The sequence below is a fragment of the Trachurus trachurus genome (assembly GCF_905171665.1).
Source record: "Trachurus trachurus genome assembly, chromosome: 1".
Taxonomy (NCBI): domain Eukaryota; kingdom Metazoa; phylum Chordata; class Actinopteri; order Carangiformes; family Carangidae; genus Trachurus; species Trachurus trachurus.
In genome coordinates, this window is record NC_139891.1 from 31,335,281 (window position 1) to 31,353,536 (window position 18,256).

Genomic DNA, 18,256 nt, shown 5'->3' on the forward strand with positions numbered 1-18,256 from the left:
CCCTCCTCTCCCCTCCCCTCATCTTTGCAAGAATTATTTCTTCCTCTATTTCAATGTTCTTGTTTCTGACTCGGTCTCTTTCTCTCCGTCTTGTTCTCTTCACGCAAACAGAATCATTTATACTCATATTATTCCTTCTGTCTTTTGTTTTAATTTGTCTCTATCGCTCTCATCTCTTTATCCTTTCCATCCTTTATATATATTTTTTTTTTTTCTAAGGAAAGCCCTAGCTTTATAAGGCAACCCTGTCAAGTGTGTGTGTCTGTAATCCTGATGTGTGCCAGTTCTGCTGCTCTGGAACTGAGATATTATCTAGGACGAGACACATTAACTGTGGAGGAACACACCCCAGGCAGCAATTTTGCAGCAAATTGAGTTAAAAGTGAAAGAAACTTCACTAGATTGGGGCGGAAAAAAATTGCAAGAATATGTATTTAAGAAAGTGTAAGTGCTTTTTAAACCACCGTGCTTCCTCGCCGAGAGGAGACAGGACACGACACTGTGGCTGAGACGATGAGGGTTTGACCAAAGCTGGTTTTGACAGTTGGACAGTCGGTGTCTCCAGGTGAAATCAGACTCAGTCTGCTCTAACAGGTTTCAACTGCAGACACGCTGCTCAGCTCTGAGTTTAAACATCCCTCTGAGTACATGTGCCACTGACAGGTGATTGGTCGAGACAACGAGACAAGAGCTGATGGTCAGACCGGGGTCTTGTTAGCGCTGCCATATGAACACAGTCTATTTACAGAGAAGGAGACGAGCATGTGGACGCTGCAGCCTGTGGAGTAGATGAAGGTCTCTGAGCTGGTTGAATGTGATTAGTCAGAATGTGTTTGAAAGTTTTTATGATGGTCAGTAGCTATGTCGTGTCTATCGACTCAGCTCCTTATTCCATTACAACTGAGTTATTCATAGTTCCTCCTCAACGTGGGCGGAGGCGTCATAGCACGGCTACAGATGCATTGATCCTCCCGTCAGCTCCAAACACACTTGTCTGCACCTCGTCGAAGGGCCACGGTGAGGTTTTCCCACTCATGACTCTTCCAGTGACAACACTCTGGCCAATCAGTGGCCGGCAGTTGGTTGACGTCACATTTTAGTATCGGCTCGGCTCGCTTGAAACCTCAGCTGAGGCGTTACCAAAAAAAAAAATACCAGGTACAGTCCCTACTGGAAAAGAAAAAAAAAAAAGTTGAGTAGCAAGTAGTATTCGAGCAGTAGGGCCATGTGTGCTTTTGTATTGAAAGAATTTGCACAAAAAAAGTAGGAAATAAGAAAACATCCTGATAATGAAGTGTAGCTACTGGATGTTATGTTAACAGGAGATAAATTGTAGAAAGGCCTGTTGTAAAGGAATCAATAACCAAACAGAGGGATGTGACTGGAAATCAAAAGTCAGGAATTTGATACTCCTTACTTTAACATTGCTTTACTCTTTAATGTTGTGTTAAAGAGCTTTTTGTGGAGTTACGTATGTTGAAGAAAGTGTGAAAAAATAGAGGATCAGGTGCTGCCCAATAAAGAAAATAAATGACAACATTTAAGAAGCTGATCTCCCACTTTATGGCTGCACTTTATGTCTTAGATCAAAGTATATAGCTGAACAGTGAATTGGAGAGAGACACAAAACCACTGATCACAACTCGGTGGGTACAGACACTGATGCAAGTCTGCATGATGGAGCAAATGACTGAGTCTGCTGATGAAAATGAATGCTTTCATATTAAGGTGGTTTTGTGTGACACAACCTCAGTTTTTGTGATAAAATTGTGCTGTAATAATGCATTATCACTGAAAATATCATTGTTATTTTCCCTCATTATAACTTCAGATGCTTTAATGCTTTCCTTTGAGAAATGTCTTGATTATATGTTACTTTTATTCTTATGTATCTTCAGCAATTGTTTGCTCTTTTAGGAGGAAAAAAATATGTACACAGTCTCCAGTACAAATGACTCATTTTTCATCAGCATATTGTATGTTGTTTACGAAGAAATATCAGAGTTTGTTTAGATGCTTAAATGTCAGATAGTATTAAACTCCACTCCTCCACCTTCCTACCACTGAAACATTTATTATTGAACACCTCACTCACAAACAGTCCTGTTTGGTGTTGGATTAAAATATTCAAATGAACTTTACTGCAGCTGCATAATTGCATAACCCTGGTGGTTTCTCTTATCGTGCTCGGGGAATCAATCTTTTGACCTCCACGAGTTGAACTCCAAGTAGCAACAGCAAGAGCGGCCGTGTTCGGCATTCTTGAACGGACTCGGGGGGGATCAGGTGACATCATTTGTCATCACATCGTTGCACGTGCAGGATATAGTGGCAGCAGCCCGGTTTCTAATAAAAAAAAAAAAAAAAAAAAAAAGGCAAAATTCATCTTGTTATGATGCAGCTGTGAAACGACCACAGAGAAGATGACAAATAACCAGTAATGTTTTGTGAAGCTGCAACATTTGCATAGCAGCCGATTGAATGTGTTCTTCTACTATCGGCATTAATATTCATGACGGGAGCCGGGCCTGCAGGTGATGGTGGGCTGTTACCCATTCTTCTGCCAAGTCAGTTGTGGGAGAATCATGCAAATTATGCATAAAGTTGGTGTTAGAATATTAATATTCATAGGAAGAAAAAAAAATTAACATAACACTGACGCGGTACGTGTGCGGCCATGAAGTCCCGAACCACACACAGATCTCAGAGTTCATTCTGATGCGACTTTTCATCGCGTAACTGCTTTGACTTTGGCCAAACTCTGTAGAGTGCAGTAGATTTAAGTGTAATTTTTCATGTGTGTGTGTCTCTGTGTGTGTGTGTGTGTAGGTGGAACCAGTTGGACCTGGCCATCGTGCTGCTGTCGGTGATGGGCATCACCCTGGAGGAGATTGAGATCAACGCCTCCCTCCCTATTAACCCCACCATCATCAGGATCATGAGGGTGCTCAGGATAGCACGAGGTATTACACACACACACACACACACACACACACACACACACACACACCCAAATGAACACTGTCAACCTAAGATTATTAACCTCAATCTCATGTATGTGAAACAGTATATAAGACTCACCTTGTATTATGTTACCTGTTTACAGGGTAAAAGTACTGTAGATGACACAGCTACAAATCCTCAGCACTAAATTCATAGTCACGGTCAAATTGCAAAAATGTTAAATTAAATGTTTTATTTCACTTTTCAGCTCCAGAGACTTCTACTTTTGCTGTTTTTTCATTCGCTTTTGAACTTTCAACACTTTCTGCAGAAATATTTCACATTAAAAGCCTTGCAGCAGCTTAAGCTTTTAATGTGGAACATCAACGGGAAGTTGAGTTTCTCTAACATCTGTTCAACACTGCAAAAAATGGCAAAAATGGTAGAAGTAGAAGTAAATACAATGCATACACAGCCTTATTATCCATTTCTCTAATTCATTTAATTCCATCCCTACATGTCATTTTAAGTCCCATTGTCATCTTAACTCTCCCTGAACAAAGGTAAAGCTGATATTTCATGTCTCTTCTTATTAATACCCGTCTTATTTGCCCCCTCGGACCTCGGCTCTCTGGGCCGTACCCATTCCTCTTAACTTCACACTGAGGAGGATAAAGGCTAATTACATCAATCTCACTTAATCCTCACCCACGTACCGTCGCCCTTTGCCCTCCATAAGGCTGCCCAGGGGCCGCTGAGTGGACCCATGGGTAATCTGCCAATTAAACAGCAGCCGCTGGTAATTAACAAGCAAGGGGGGTATTTGATGATGACTGTGGGGGCTACTGGTGACTTTTAGTCTTTCCACTCCTCTCGTATTTTTTTTTTACCACTCTTCCTGAATGTTAACTAATTCAGTGTGAGTGTAGGAAAGAATATTAAAGAGCCTCGCAGCTGAATCCATGTAGCTGAATTTTTAAAGCGAGTCACTCCAGCTAGATTAGCATGGTTAGCATGCTAACTCCAGTGGAAGAAAGGAAAATAAGTGATGGACATATTAATAAAGTTTGATCTTGAACTCATAAAGTTTCTAATGGGCTGTTAATGCTAACATTAGCTATGAAGCGACAGCAAAACTTGCAAATAGCTCCTTTAATAAACGTTTGGACCAGAAACTGCTGCCTGAGCATCTACTCCATAAGTCCCTTAACTCTTTCGCGACCACACTAATTCCTCAGCACATCCGCTCAGGACCACATGTTTTTGGCTATTTGTTTACCTTTTATCTCACGTCGAACCGAACTCTGTACATCACCTAGAAACAAACGGTCTTCACGTGGTTGAAGAGTGACTTTCCAACGTGCTCCACGAAAAAACAGTGAGTTTTTCCGCCGTTTCGTTCGTGAGTACGAAGGAGAAGAAGAGAGCTGGGTTTGTCCAAAAACGGAGCTCCCGCTCTAGTTTCAGAGAAAAACGCACTTTTGTGTCGAGTGGCAATCTGCTCATTTTACCGGTTCTCTGCAGTGTGGCGTCTACCAAATCATTTCTACGGCTAAATAAATATATTTGTAGGCATATCTGGGGGGTGTGGCAGCCTGGAGAGCAGCGGTGCAGCGGTGTGGGTCTCTGGCTGCAGCGCAGCAGCTCCGTGACACTGCTGTGTGACTGGCCGGCGGGTGAGTGCTCTGGGGCGGGGGCGGCCGGTCACAGCACCCGCTGCTCAGCCCCCGCTGCTCAGCGCCCGCTCCGCTGCACCGTGAAAACAGCAGAGATAACCGGCTTTCAGATCCGAGTCTCCAAACCAGAAACGTTTGTAACAGCACCGGAGAAAGTCGCCAGATTTGTCGTCGGTCTCTTTTGTCAAAAGAGGGTTTGGAAAGCCGCCAGATTCAGCGAGAAAGTTGCAACACTGTAGCCGACAGCCGCACAGCGCTGCACGCTGTCCCCAGAGCAGCATTCAAGGAGAACGATTACTCAAACAAAACCAAGATCACACAGTTTATAAAAAACATTATGTTTTGATTTTAGTTTAAAACAGTTTTACATATCAGAGGACTACCATATTCACACACAGGGTACCTCAGAGTGTCTATTATCGTAATCTGTAAAAAAAAACGGTTTTGACGAGTTTACTCGTCAATGGTCGTGAACGTTCGGCAGGCTGTGACGAGTTTACTCGTCAATGGTCGCGAAAGAGTTAAGCAGAAATGTTTGCATTGCCACAGCATCTCGGTAACCATAGCCATTTCTTGAATTATGGTGATAACAGTTCAAAACAATGTGAGACGCATTCATCCAGAATAGGAATCAGAGGCTGCCATGGTGAAAATCAAAGGCTGAAATCCTTAAATAAGCAAAACCCAGATCGTTTTCACCTCTAATATGAAACCTCATCCAGACAATCAGCAAATAAAGTTGTGTTCAAGATCCATTTCTCTTGTTTGTTTATCTTCCACCTGCCCAAACCACTTTATAGTTTATCTTTTTCATATTTTCTGAATAAAAGCAGTAGCCTATTAGTTTAAAGGGATAGTTCAACATTTTGGCAAATTGGTCCATTGCCATAATCCCTATAGTCATAGCAGTAGCTTCATTACCTTTATTTGTCGGTGCAAGCTATTTTTAGAACGGTGGAGCAGAGTTGTGAGCTGCTCAGAGCTACGCTACGGAGGCTAACGGGATTTCTTGGTTTCCCTCATCAAACTCATCAAATACACAATCCAACAACTCCAAAACGCTCTGGTGGACAAGTTGTGACCTGCACATTCACCACGCTATGAGATAATAACAGAACGTTGTTGTTTTCGAGGTAAATTGATGCAAAACCGCTGATGCGCGTTCCCGTCTGGGACAGTTTTTCGGCACGCAGTCTCTGCATTTACCTCTAAAACAAGTCTGTCTCGTAACCGACAAATAAAGGCAACGAACATACTCCTAAAACTATAGCGATTATGGCAATGGGCCAATTTGTCAAAATGTTGAACTATCCCTTTAAGTTTTCAGACTCGTGTTTGACCCTGGGTGAGAGTCAGCCCTACAGACCTCACTGCAGCAGTTTTGTGTCATGTCTAACAAACAGGAACCAGCAGTGGGTTCTCGAGTTTCTGAAAAGGTCCCAGAACATTTGTTGCTTTTGAAAAGGCATCAACTTTATCAGGAGGAAAATCCAGCGATAAAGAGTTCCTCTTCTGGAACCACAACTGGATAATGATATAGAGTTGTTGCTCCGACCTTCCACCACCACATCCACCTTCTCCCTCCCTTCTTCCTCTAACTACCATCCTGAGACAATTCCTCCTCCCAGGAGGTTTTATTGTCTGAGCGTTCCCGTCCCTGAGCTCAATACAACCGTGTTTTTTTTTCTTTTTTTTTTCTTTTTCCGTTACCGACCGCACCGTCGGCCATGTTCATCCAAAATTGGACCACCGGGAATAGTGGAGGGTCTCTAATGGAGAAGTCCGGAAATCTCCTCCATCCATCGATCGTTTGTGTTATCTCTCTCTCTCTCCGTTCATCTTATCTACCTTGACTTCTCCCCCCCCCCCCCTCTCTCTCTGTCTCGGTGCTGTCTGCTGTGTTTCTGCCCTTTGTTTCACTTTCTCTCACTGTGGAGGTGATGTCTGTTGTTTATCACCTCCACACACACACACAAACACACACATACACTCTGCACTGTGTTGATATTACAGCTGTGTGTGATCTCTCTCTCTCCAGTGTTGAAGTTGTTGAAAATGGCGACTGGGATGAGAGCTCTGCTAGACACAGTGGTCCAGGCTCTTCCTCAGGTACGTGTCATCGCACACACACACACACACACACACACACACACACATTCATGCACAGACAACCTCCCTTCCTCCCTGAGCTTATCACAAGGACACACAGGAGTTAATTAACATTTGCAGAATGATAAACGACCGTCGATAGAAGCTCCCTGAAGAATTCTGACTTTCAGGAAGTGGTCGGTCGGGGTCTGACGGTGTTTTTTTGCGACAACTTTCCTGTTCTCCACTGCTCTCGCTCATGCAGATAAAATTTAAAAAAAAAGGAGCTTTGCAGCGTTGATGCTACAGTACAAAGATTTTTCATTCCCACCACTGTTAATGAGACAAGAGCAGCTGAAAAAGTTCTGCTCCCTCGGTGCAAAAAGACATTTTATCCCTTCACCTTTTGCTCTGATTCATAGATATATATTAAAGTTTCGGCCTGTCCAAGAATTTGGGGGAAATATTGTGTGTGAATATTTCGAGGCGCTGATACAACGAGGGAAGTTTAATGACTCTCCAGTGAACTCAGTTAATGCCAGGGGCTTTTACAAATATAGAGTACTCTGTGGAAAGCTGCTGGTTTTACTTCTGTGGAAACCAAACTCTTAACTTTTATTAAAGTTGTCGTAATTATACAGAGGGTAATTTCTGCTAGTATTTGAAAATATAATAAGTGGACGAACCCTATCTTGTTTTTTTCAAGGGGGTCCTCGAACACAACACATTAAACATTAAAACAATAGCAGAAAAGATTAAGATTAAAGGAATAGTTCACCAAAAAATGAAATTCAGTCATTAGTGACTCACCCTCATGCTGATGAATACTCTGGAGTAGTTTTTTATTCCTCAAAGTGCAAGAAGTCGTTTCGAGTAAACTCTGGAGTAAATCCCTTCAGGACACTTGGATTGCAGTGGACGAGCAGTGTGAAGGAATATTAAATGGTTTTTGTGTAGTTTTATGGATGTTTTTGTGTCGGGCCCTATTACTCTCATATAAAGTTTTCATTGGACTACGAACTGGCCTCCCGGGTCTCCAGATACACTTTGATTTTTAATTTTTTGGTGAACTATTTTTGGTGAACTATTCCTTTAAGATGTACTTTATTGTCCCCCGGGGGGAAATTCATTAGTGCAAAGAGACGGCATCGCCATACAAAAAACACAGAACAAAACAAGACGGCATCACAGACACATGACAAACAATAAATAACAATGTCCTATACTACTATGTTGTAGCATCCTGAAGCATGAGACAATATATATATAGCACCATAAACAAAGAAACAAACTATTGCACAGCACTAAATCCTTTCCAGAAATATGTAAGAACATCACAAGAATTTGGTCCCAACAATGGGATAAAAAATAATATTATAGATAAATAAGGGTAGAATGTAATTAGATTAAGATCAGAATAAATAATAATATAACTAATTAGACAATCTAACATGACATTGACAGGACCTACAACACACCTACTGTGTCTGTTATGAATTTCAAACAGGAAGAAAAATGAAAAACAATAAATAAATACAGCGGGACCTCTCAATCAAAACAGAAGCAGAGGATGACATTTGGTGAAATAGAGTGGGATTATTTTTTTCACTGCAGTAAACAGACCAGAGAATTAAAACCAGTAGAAACTACAGTCAGTGATTGACTGGCTCTTCAGGAGGAGACAGGACGTCTCTCTGTGTCACTACGACCTGTTGCTTCATCGCTGCCCAGACTTCACTTTGTCTCCATCTGCCTCCATTTGTCCACTTATTATTAATTATCTGTGTTTCCCATGTCTGGAACTGGAACCGTGTTTGATGATGAAGACAAATCCTGCGTAGAGGAGGTTAGTGACAGGGAGAGAGATTTTTATTCTGTCTGATAAATGATGGAAAAGCTTTCAACTTCATTGGTTTGATGAATGTTCAAACTGATCACAACGGGCTTCATGATGGTCTGTAATCAGATATGTCCATGCAGCCAATCACAGAGAGCTATTTAATGTACAAATGGTGGAGCAGCGCTTTTAGTAAAAGACGAAGCTGCATACATGCTTTCTCTGTGCTTCTCTGATACAACTCCATTCATTCCTACTGAAGATGTAGCATTGTAACATTTATGACACTTGTGTCTGTATCTTGGAGCTCTTTTAAACCAGTGTGTTCAAAATGTGAGACAAACTAGTTACATGTGTCTGCTATTAAATGGCGTAGCTGTTATCTCTGCAACTCAAACAGAAAATGCATGGTTTAGTCTCAAACTAAATTGAAATGTTACAATTCACCCTATAGTCCGGGTTAGTTGTAACATAAGATCTATGACAAAAACTTGATATTGAATGCTTTATATTCAACACTAAAATGACCTTTTAAGTTAACCGTTTTTAATCGTTCAAATTAACCCAGACTCTAGAACCTGCTTCCCTTACAGCTGACAACTAAAACATTAGCACTAACAAATTGCATGAAATAAATCTACATAGACACACAAAAAACATGATATAAGTTTGATGAGTTTAACTACAAATCAGGCAATGCTATCAAAAAAATAAATGAAGTTTAAAAAAAACTTTCTTGCCTCAAAATAAGTTTTTTCTTTTCTAAAAAAGAATGTCTGCCACAGGCTGCTACTTCCTCACATAATTATGGAAAAAAGGACTAAACTGAGGGTGAATCAGATGATTCATAACTTGTTCCTGGTTGGAGAAATTGGAAGTGACCCATGTTACAACCCCCTGTAGAACAAAAACATACCAGATTTTTTTAAATAAAGCTCAGTTATTTCTTAAAGCAGAAGTAAGCGATCCGGTCGTTTTGGCTAACTTCTTGTCAGCAGATGGAGTTAGCAGTCCCCGCCCTCGTCCCTACGTCACCACATTCACACGCATCCCTTGGCTGCACACACAGAGAGGACCGCCCCTTTATGCCGTTCTCTCTCCTCATTGGTGTCAGAAGATATAACTATTTAAGACTTATATTAACACAAATATTCCGCCTACTTCTGCTTTAATACAGCTGGAGGATTGTGTATGTGTGTGTGTGATTGACTCAAGCAACAAGAACGCCCATATTTAACACAATGAAGGACCGACCGTGTGGTTCATCGATGTGTTGAAGAGGAGTAAACAGGGTTTCTCAGGCTCTGTGTTCACAGTCGATGCTCGTTAGTAGAATAGATTCATTCATAATGATTCACTTTGTTCTGGTCGATAAGAAAAAAAACAGAAGTTTTCTTCGCTGCCCCAGTTTGTTTCTGTATTGTTTATGATTTTGAAGGAGTTACATGACGACCATTCGCCCAGGGTCACTTCAGTGCAGCATCTCTGCTGGTTACCAGGCAACCTCGTCGTGACAACTTGACCACCGGGGAAGTCACGGCGACCAGCGGACCAACAGAAACAATAAATCTAAACTCACACAGACAAACAAACTCCTCATCGGTGCATCTCCACAACGACAAAAACATCCCATAACTACAGAACATCACATACATAACAGATAAAAAACAACAGATACGTATTTCTGATCCTCGTAGATATAAAATAAACATCTTCCAAGAGCTCCCTCCTTTTTCTTTTCCCTCAATGAGCCGAGATAAAACTGACACGTCATTATTCATCTTCTGTCTCTGTGCGAGGTGAAATATCTTTTGGCTTTTGCTGCATAGAAGAATAAATAAGTAAGTGAAGCTCTGCCTCGGTTTGCCTTTACCTAACATAACGATGCCCTACATCTTTTTTATAATGTGAGCAAACCAGAGAAAACTAGACTAATGGATGCTGCGGACCGGCTCCTCTCTTCAAAAACAGCTTCTTTTTTTTTTTTTATTAGAGACTTTTTTAATGGCACGATGCTGTGTGCAGCCAGAAGTTGATTTTATTTATTTATTTTATTTATTTTCTGGTTGTGCTGCATTAGCGATGCGCTGACTGAGCCCTCTGGGACAAACTTCTGTCTCCCTGATGTTTGGCTGTTTGGGAAATCATGTGCGCACAGATACACACACACATACAACACAAATAAACACAGCTCACACACATTACAGTCAGAGGAATCTGTCCTCCCTCGCTCCGATTCAATTTCACCTCAGATCAATAGTCTCCTCTTCCCAGTTCCACTTTAACTCGTTCTCCGTTTGGGGGTTTTATTTGTTTTCTCGCTCTTGTTTTCGACCACAACTAAACTCCTCATCAAGGAAACAGAGGGGAGTGTTGTGAATATTAGCACAAATACAAACACAAGGTCATCAGGAGATGAAAAAAAATGTTTAATCCAGATGAAGATGTTGTACAGTATTTAAGACGACCAGGTCCCTCCGCTGCCTGAACAACAGTTTATCTAAGATCATTTTGTCTTTCCAAACCTGTTTTGTTCTGTTTTATGTTTTGTTTTTTTTACTTAAAAACACTCTGCCTCTAAAAAAAAATGAACCTTAGGAGCTTTTTCACCACTAACAGAAAAAGTAATAGGCAATAATATTACATTATTAAAGGTACGATATGTAAGAATGTGGCCAAAATTGTTGCTGCAGTCAAATTCAAAACACAGCAGCGCGTTGTCCCCCCTCCCCTACCCACCAGACTCCAGGTTGCCAGACAGCGACGCGCTAACCTCCGCTCTGCTCACTCAGTCAGTCTCAAAGCAGAGTAAAAAGCTAAATATTCATCAACAACCTCACTGTTTTATTGCTCTGACTCACAGTAACTACGAGCGGAGTTCACGTCACTCAGGTGATCTGCAAGTTATTGTTACACTCACCGCTCCGACGCTGTGTCTGCAGCGCCGACACACACACACACACGCACGGACAGACACGCACACACAGACACACACACTGTAACCCCGCATCTACCGGAGCCGTAGTGCGTGTTAATCACGCCGTAGATGAGCCAACATATGAGACGTCTTACCGCAGAATAAACGACGCGAGCCGCTCCGGTTCTCCTCCACTTTCTGACGTCGGATCATAAAACATGAGGACCGGAGACAGGCGACCTGACCGGGACAGACTCCTCTCATGAACCGCTCCACACGTTCACAATCACTTCATTTACCATCGGCTCCATTTCGCCACATTTCCTCCCTCTTTTCTAACTTTCACTTTGTAATTCTTCCCTTTAGCTTTAGCTTTAGCAGCAGCTCAAACTAACTAGGCTACATGCTCACAACAGCAAGCTGTGTAGCCTATTAAACGACAGAGCGACAAGCCGCTTCTACCGTGTGATATCAAGCAAATATGACCAATAACCGATAATAGAACACAATCTTTTTTTTCATGATCTCGTTTTATCTCCCAGCCGTATTTGCAGCTCAGTGGAAGCTAACTGGCAACCCGGAGGCTGAAATGCCACAGACGCTGTGACAGGGAGAAAGCGCTGGGTGGCGACACAAGCCAACCATAGAAATTCAAAACATAAACATGATTTGCGGTCCGCAAAAAAAAATTTTTAATGCGAATATCTTGGCTGTAGGATTGTTGTTGGTGAGTTCAGTATGTTATATGAACATTATTCCTGAGTCTCTGTTACATATTAGGATGATTTTACAGCCAGTTGCTTTAGATTTCTTACATACTGTACCTTTAAATTGTTAATACTGACACATCACTGCGTTATCAACATTTTACTGCTGCAGCTTGTTAAGGTGGAGCAACATGAATATAAATGGGTTGATGTTGGAGGCAAAAAATGCAAAAATCTTCATGTTTTCTATTTACAAGTAATTTCCTAGTGTTTACTTTTCATCCATGGTCTGTTTTCATGTTTAGGTTTAATTTAAATGTAAATCCAGATAATAACAATAATGATAATAATAGAAATTCAGCTCACAGCGTTAAAACGTCCCCTTTGTTTTGGAGCGGTGGCAGTGTTGAGAGAAATGAAGAGACCAAAGCAGTTTCATTTTTCCCTCCTGTTGTGAATTAATGACACAGAGAAAAAAAAGTGTTTTTGCATTTTTTTGATAAGGTGAGGATCAAAGTATCGAGTGCAGCCAGCATCATGAGCTGTCAGTTGGATATTTGGCTAAAGAAAACTGAAAGCTTAAGATTAAAAGTTCAAATAAATGTTTGAATTTTAAATGTTTAAAGTGCATGTCATACCATTACTGTCATTTCTAAGACTTCACCTCCACCTCTGGATTAGTGTGGAAATGGGACTTCAGGAACCATGACACGTTTTACTTTTATAAAACAAGTGAAAAAGAGGAAAAGAGGATCAGGTCGGACTTGATTAACATTTTATCAGCCCTCCACTTTTCCCTCTCAGCTACATCCCCCGGCCAGGAGCAGTGAATTGTGCAAAGTGAAGCCATTACCAGAGCATTAACTTGCAGAGTTTAACCAGGAGCAGCTCAGAATGAGGAATCTGCAGCTCAAACTTTGTTTCAGCAACATTTTGGCTTCCTCAGGACCTGAAGGAAAGACACAAAAACTAAAACACCATTGTCTTCACAGCTCCTGGACGTGAAGAAAATAAACCACTGAATTTAGATTAATCCACCCAATACCATCATCAGGTTATTTTCTGTGATGAACATATACAAACAAAAAATACACGTTTTAAATGTGATCTAGGAGAGATTAATTGCAAACATTAATCATATATGTAATCAACATTGTTTGAAATATGATACGATACGATACAGTATAATACGATACAATACAGTACAAAGCAATACAATACAATGCAATACGATACAATGCGGTACAATACGATACGGTCCAATACAATACGATACGATACAATGCAATACGATACGGTACAATACAATACAATACGATACAATACAATACAATATAATACGGTACGATTCAATACAATATGGTACGATACAATATACTTTATCAGAACCTATTTAGGTACAAAAAATAAAGCTGCCCCAATCATATGTGACATTAACATCTGTCTTGAGTGATCTGATTACACACAAGAAGCACAGCTCTAATTACAGGTGTTTATTTATGGTTTATTATGTACGGATCCCCATTACTGTAGTCATCATCACCACAGAGAAGACTTTTCTACCTGGGGGTCATTTAAAAGACAAACTTTATGCACAGCATCACAGCAAAATAAAGTTAGAACGCAAAAATATACAATATCAACAAAGATCACATGTACAATCAATATAACAAATAAAGATTATATTATATATTATATATTATTTATATAATCCCATATGATATGGCTCTATATATTGTAAGGTGTTAAAGCAGTGCTAAAGAACTTTCAGTTTTGGTTGAGTTTGGCGGCGCCTGTGGACCAAAGCGGTAGTGTTTTGCTTGAAGGAAGACTCCATTTCCCATGAGCACTAGCGTGAAGCCCTGTAAATATCCTGCATTAAAATTAACAGAAGACATCAAAACTAAGTTTCTGTTTCCAGTGGATCATTTCAAAGTGAAAACACAAACATCATCCATTGCTAAAGTGCAGTTTTGCCTGTTCCCTCCTTGTTGTGACTCGCAAAAGTGAAACTTAAGTGAGAGCAGGGTTCCTACCATGCTCCTCAAAGCTGCTTAGTGCCAGAGAAAGAGATACAGACCCCCTCAGGCCATGACAGAGGTGTCATTCAACTTGTTGTAAGTCGATGTATCATCACAAAAGTTATGAAAATATTTTATGAAGGTTAAAAAGTGACTTAGTGCTGGTTTAATGCACCACAGGTTCATTTAAGCTCCTGTTGTTCTCTTTGTCAAGAAAAAAAGTCCCAAAGCCACTTTTTTCCCCTCCTGAGTGCATTGAACCTCTCTGTTTACAGGCTCTGTTCTTTCACCAGAGTTGGGTGGGTGTAATGACCTTTCATGTGTCAGTCTGACTTATGTCACATTACAAAATGAATCTCCTACACAATTGCAAGAAAGAAAAGAAAAGAAAAGAAAAAAAAACAGCATGACACAGGTGACTGAGTCAAGGTTTTCCTTATAGTCTTAACACAGGAAAAAGAAACTCGGTAAACAGTGATGAAAGTTTGCAGAGCAGCCCAGGTTTGTTCGCTATGGAAACCAAAAAAAAGAAAAAGAAAAAAGGTATAAATATCAAAGTCGCAGCTCTTCTGTTGCCTGGTTGCCATGCAGCTCTGATGCCTTCACACCCATCCCTCTGGTGAACCTGCACTCTCTCGCTTGAGGGATCTAAACACGCCGGGCGGATGCTTATAAGTTACGTGCCGCAAACTGCTTCAGGGGCGACTAGTAAAGCTTTTAATAGTCACCAGGAAACATCAACATGCATGACTAGGGAGAGAGGGAGAGAGGGGGGGGGGGGGGGGGAGTTGTCCTCAGGCTTTGCCTAATCCTTCCAAATTTTTTTCCCCCCAGTTGTTATTTCCTCTCTCTGTCTCCTCCAATAAAAAACTTTACATCGCTCTCTCTCCTAATCCACTCTCAGTTTATTTGCACCTCTAAATGGAAACCCACCGCGACGTATTCGGAGGCGCCCCGTCGCCTTTTCCCTGTGAGGTGACTTAGCTAATGGTATTCTGCTTAGTGCCTGCTATTGCACCCACAGGGGGGTCCGCTACCCATCTGCATTGCATACTGTATCACTGTCTGTGAGCGCTCTGAGTCTCTAACACGGGTGGATTCACGCCTGTTAAGGAGTCAGCAAGTGAAACCCCCCATGTAATAGAGTGATTATCCCTGATTTGAGGCAGCAACGGAGGAAGGGAGGGAGGGTTTTTGTTGTGGTTTGCTTGGATTGTGTTGCGCGGTTTCCGACTATTTCTGAGCTGATGAAATGTTTGCAGGATCCTGGTTCAATTTCATGACCTTTAGGCCTCAAATAGAAACATTCAAAACCGAGCGCAGCCTCTCGAAAAGTACACAATGCAGGAAAATTGCAGAATAAGCCTGTTTCCTCTCTGTTCAGGCTGTTTGTCTGGCCGACCGGGTGAGAAACACACACAAACACACACACACAGCGAGGTCATAGATTATTCAGCAGCTTCTCTGTTCATCACACCTGCCTCCTGTCTCCTACTAGATCTTCAATAAGTGTTTTCCATGTTAAATGTGAGTCGCTGGCGTTAATATGATGTGAACTCCTCTCTCTCTGTGCGACAGGTGGGAAACCTCGGGCTGCTCTTCATGCTGCTCTTCTTCATCTACGCTGCTCTGGGAGTGGAGCTGTTTGGAGAGCTGGGTAAGAGAGAAAGAAGACATGATGTATCTATCTATCCTTCTTCCAGTTCAATCATTTTAATCATTTGAAAGCCAGGCTTTTTACGTCAGCGTCTGAAAAGCCTCAAAAAGACAAAGACAAGTCCATCATCTCTACATTTTTTTTTCTTCTCATGTTCACTGTAGAAAGTTAGAATGAAGCGTTAATCACATTCTCCATGACTCACCTTTTCTCAAGATTTCTGGTACCCACAGATGCGTAGGTGCATGCATTTGCGTGTAACAAAAAGTAGATTAGATTATTCTGATCAACAGATATTCAAAGGATTCATTATAACAATTATATCTCTTATTTAAACCCTGTGACTCACCTTCTGTTCAAGAAAAAGTTGTGCACTTCCTGGACAAAATCTGCCATCCGGTTAGAATAAACAGAGGATTTAAATAAAGGCTTATCCTGATCTACTGCTGAAAATAAAGGAACGGCTAATTTAGATGATGTGAAATTATAATCAAACAAATAATCAAAGTGTTATGAACAGTGGAGACAGAAATACTGAGAATCCATTAGGCTTAGTCAAGGCCACCAGGACTTTATTTAGATTTGTTTTGATTTCAGATCGGGAAATCCTTAAATGACCATCTGACTGTGACAAATGTGCACCAGTTCTTGATGAAGGTGTAACGGTTCTGTTCCCACCAGGTCTCACTTTGGTTCCTTTTGCCTTCCTGTTTGCGAAAATCTAATTAAATAATTTCTAAAGAAGCGGGGTTAGACACAACCGAGCCGACTGTTGTCGTACTCTCTCAAATAATCTACGCAGAAGTTTGTCATAACGAACTCTCCTCTCCTCCATCACGTCTCCTCTCAGTGTGTAACGCCGACTACCCCTGCGAGGGAATGAGCCGCCACGCCACCTTTGAAAACTTCGGCATGGCCTTCCTCACGCTTTTCCAGGTTTCTACTGGTGACAACTGGAACGGCATCATGAAGGTACCACTCATGTATTATTTGTTTATTCATTTATTGGTTTATTTTTATTAGGGACAATGCAACACCAATCAACAGTCAATTTACATATTAAAAAGTCATAATGAAAGGTAAGACATAGCAGCAATGACATGCAAACAAAACAATTACACATAGCAAAATAATCCAATATTAAAGGAGACATATTATGCCTCTTTTTCCACGAATTAAAATACTTCCCAAGTGTCTTAAAGACATGTCTGTGACATGCTTTAGTCAAAATACCCCAAGGATCAAACATCACAGCTCTTTTAATCCTCTCAAATCAGAACGGCTGGTTTCAGTGCCTGTCCCTTTAAATGCAAATGAATCACTGCTTGCCCTGCCCCCTTTCCGGTACAAGGTAGGGTTGGTATTATGCAAATTGGAAAACTAATGACATCATTGTCAGACAACTGGAGGAACAGCTCGTAAAACCACATGGATTTCAACCTAGGGAGCCTGAAAATGACAGATTTTTCTGTCAATTCTCACTATTTGGGGCTAAACACCCAAATATATGTTAAAGAGCCTTCAAAAAGTTATATTTCCATAATATTTCCCCTTTAAGTTTAAGGTATAAATGCACTCAAATGAAGTAGACACCCCCAACTGGACAAGCACACATACAATAAAGAGCCTGGTTAGCAGCATGCAGCTACCAGGCTGCATGTATTCAATGTATTCACATCACACCCGTCCTGACCAGTTTCTTTACATTTGTCTTTTGTATTCAGCTCTGTGCATGAATTCACTTCACGTATGAAGGTCAAGCAGGAAGGGAGCAGCGCCAATCAGATGTACTTTAGAGTGTCTCTCTCTCTCTATATATATATATATAAACTTTTTTAACAGTCAGTATATTTGAACACCACTCTGAGCTCAGATGGAAGTTTGTAATTGAAGGTCCTCAGTTCACATCCCAGGAGCAGACAGTGTTTAGTTGAGGAAAATGAGTGAGTAATGAGTGTGTGAGTGTGTCCTTCAGTGTCGACAAAGTGAACGTGCGCTCCAGCAAACCTTTCCAGGACGAATGAATGAAGATTAAAAATTTGCACCGACGGGATACTAGACAACTAGACGTTTGATCCTCCTCATCTATCACCTCAATCAACTCCCCAATCACACCCAGAGCACCTGCAGCTCTCCAAATGTTTTTTATCACAGCCCATATCCAACAGATAGTTAATCAGCACTGATTGGGCTCTTAGAAACGAGTGGCTGGCTGTGGAAGAAGACAGACGTCATGTTTCAGGACGGTGTGAGAGTTTGACGATGTGTCATGAAACGACATCACAAAGTGCTTCAACTGTTCCTTCATTAAACATCGAGACATTACTCATCATCGTAAAAACCAATACACAACCAATACAGGTTTATACCCTTTCATTGTGAATGGATCATCCTGAACTCATCACTCTCC

General features: G+C 41.1%; 1 protein-coding gene across 1 annotated transcript in view; it reads left to right on the forward strand.

Annotated features, from left to right (window-relative positions):
* The window catches only part of LOC310987786 (voltage-dependent T-type calcium channel subunit alpha-1I-like), a gene marked incomplete at its 3' end in the record, with an annotated part of 212,719 nt that overhangs the window by 159,958 nt on the left and 34,505 nt on the right, over window positions 1-18,256 (forward strand). The window contains 4 exon segments of the mRNA XM_083974215.1: window positions 2,830-2,963; window positions 6,658-6,728; window positions 15,768-15,846; window positions 16,697-16,818. Of these exon segments, the coding sequence (XP_083830341.1) occupies window positions 2,830-2,963; window positions 6,658-6,728; window positions 15,768-15,846; window positions 16,697-16,818 (406 nt within the window).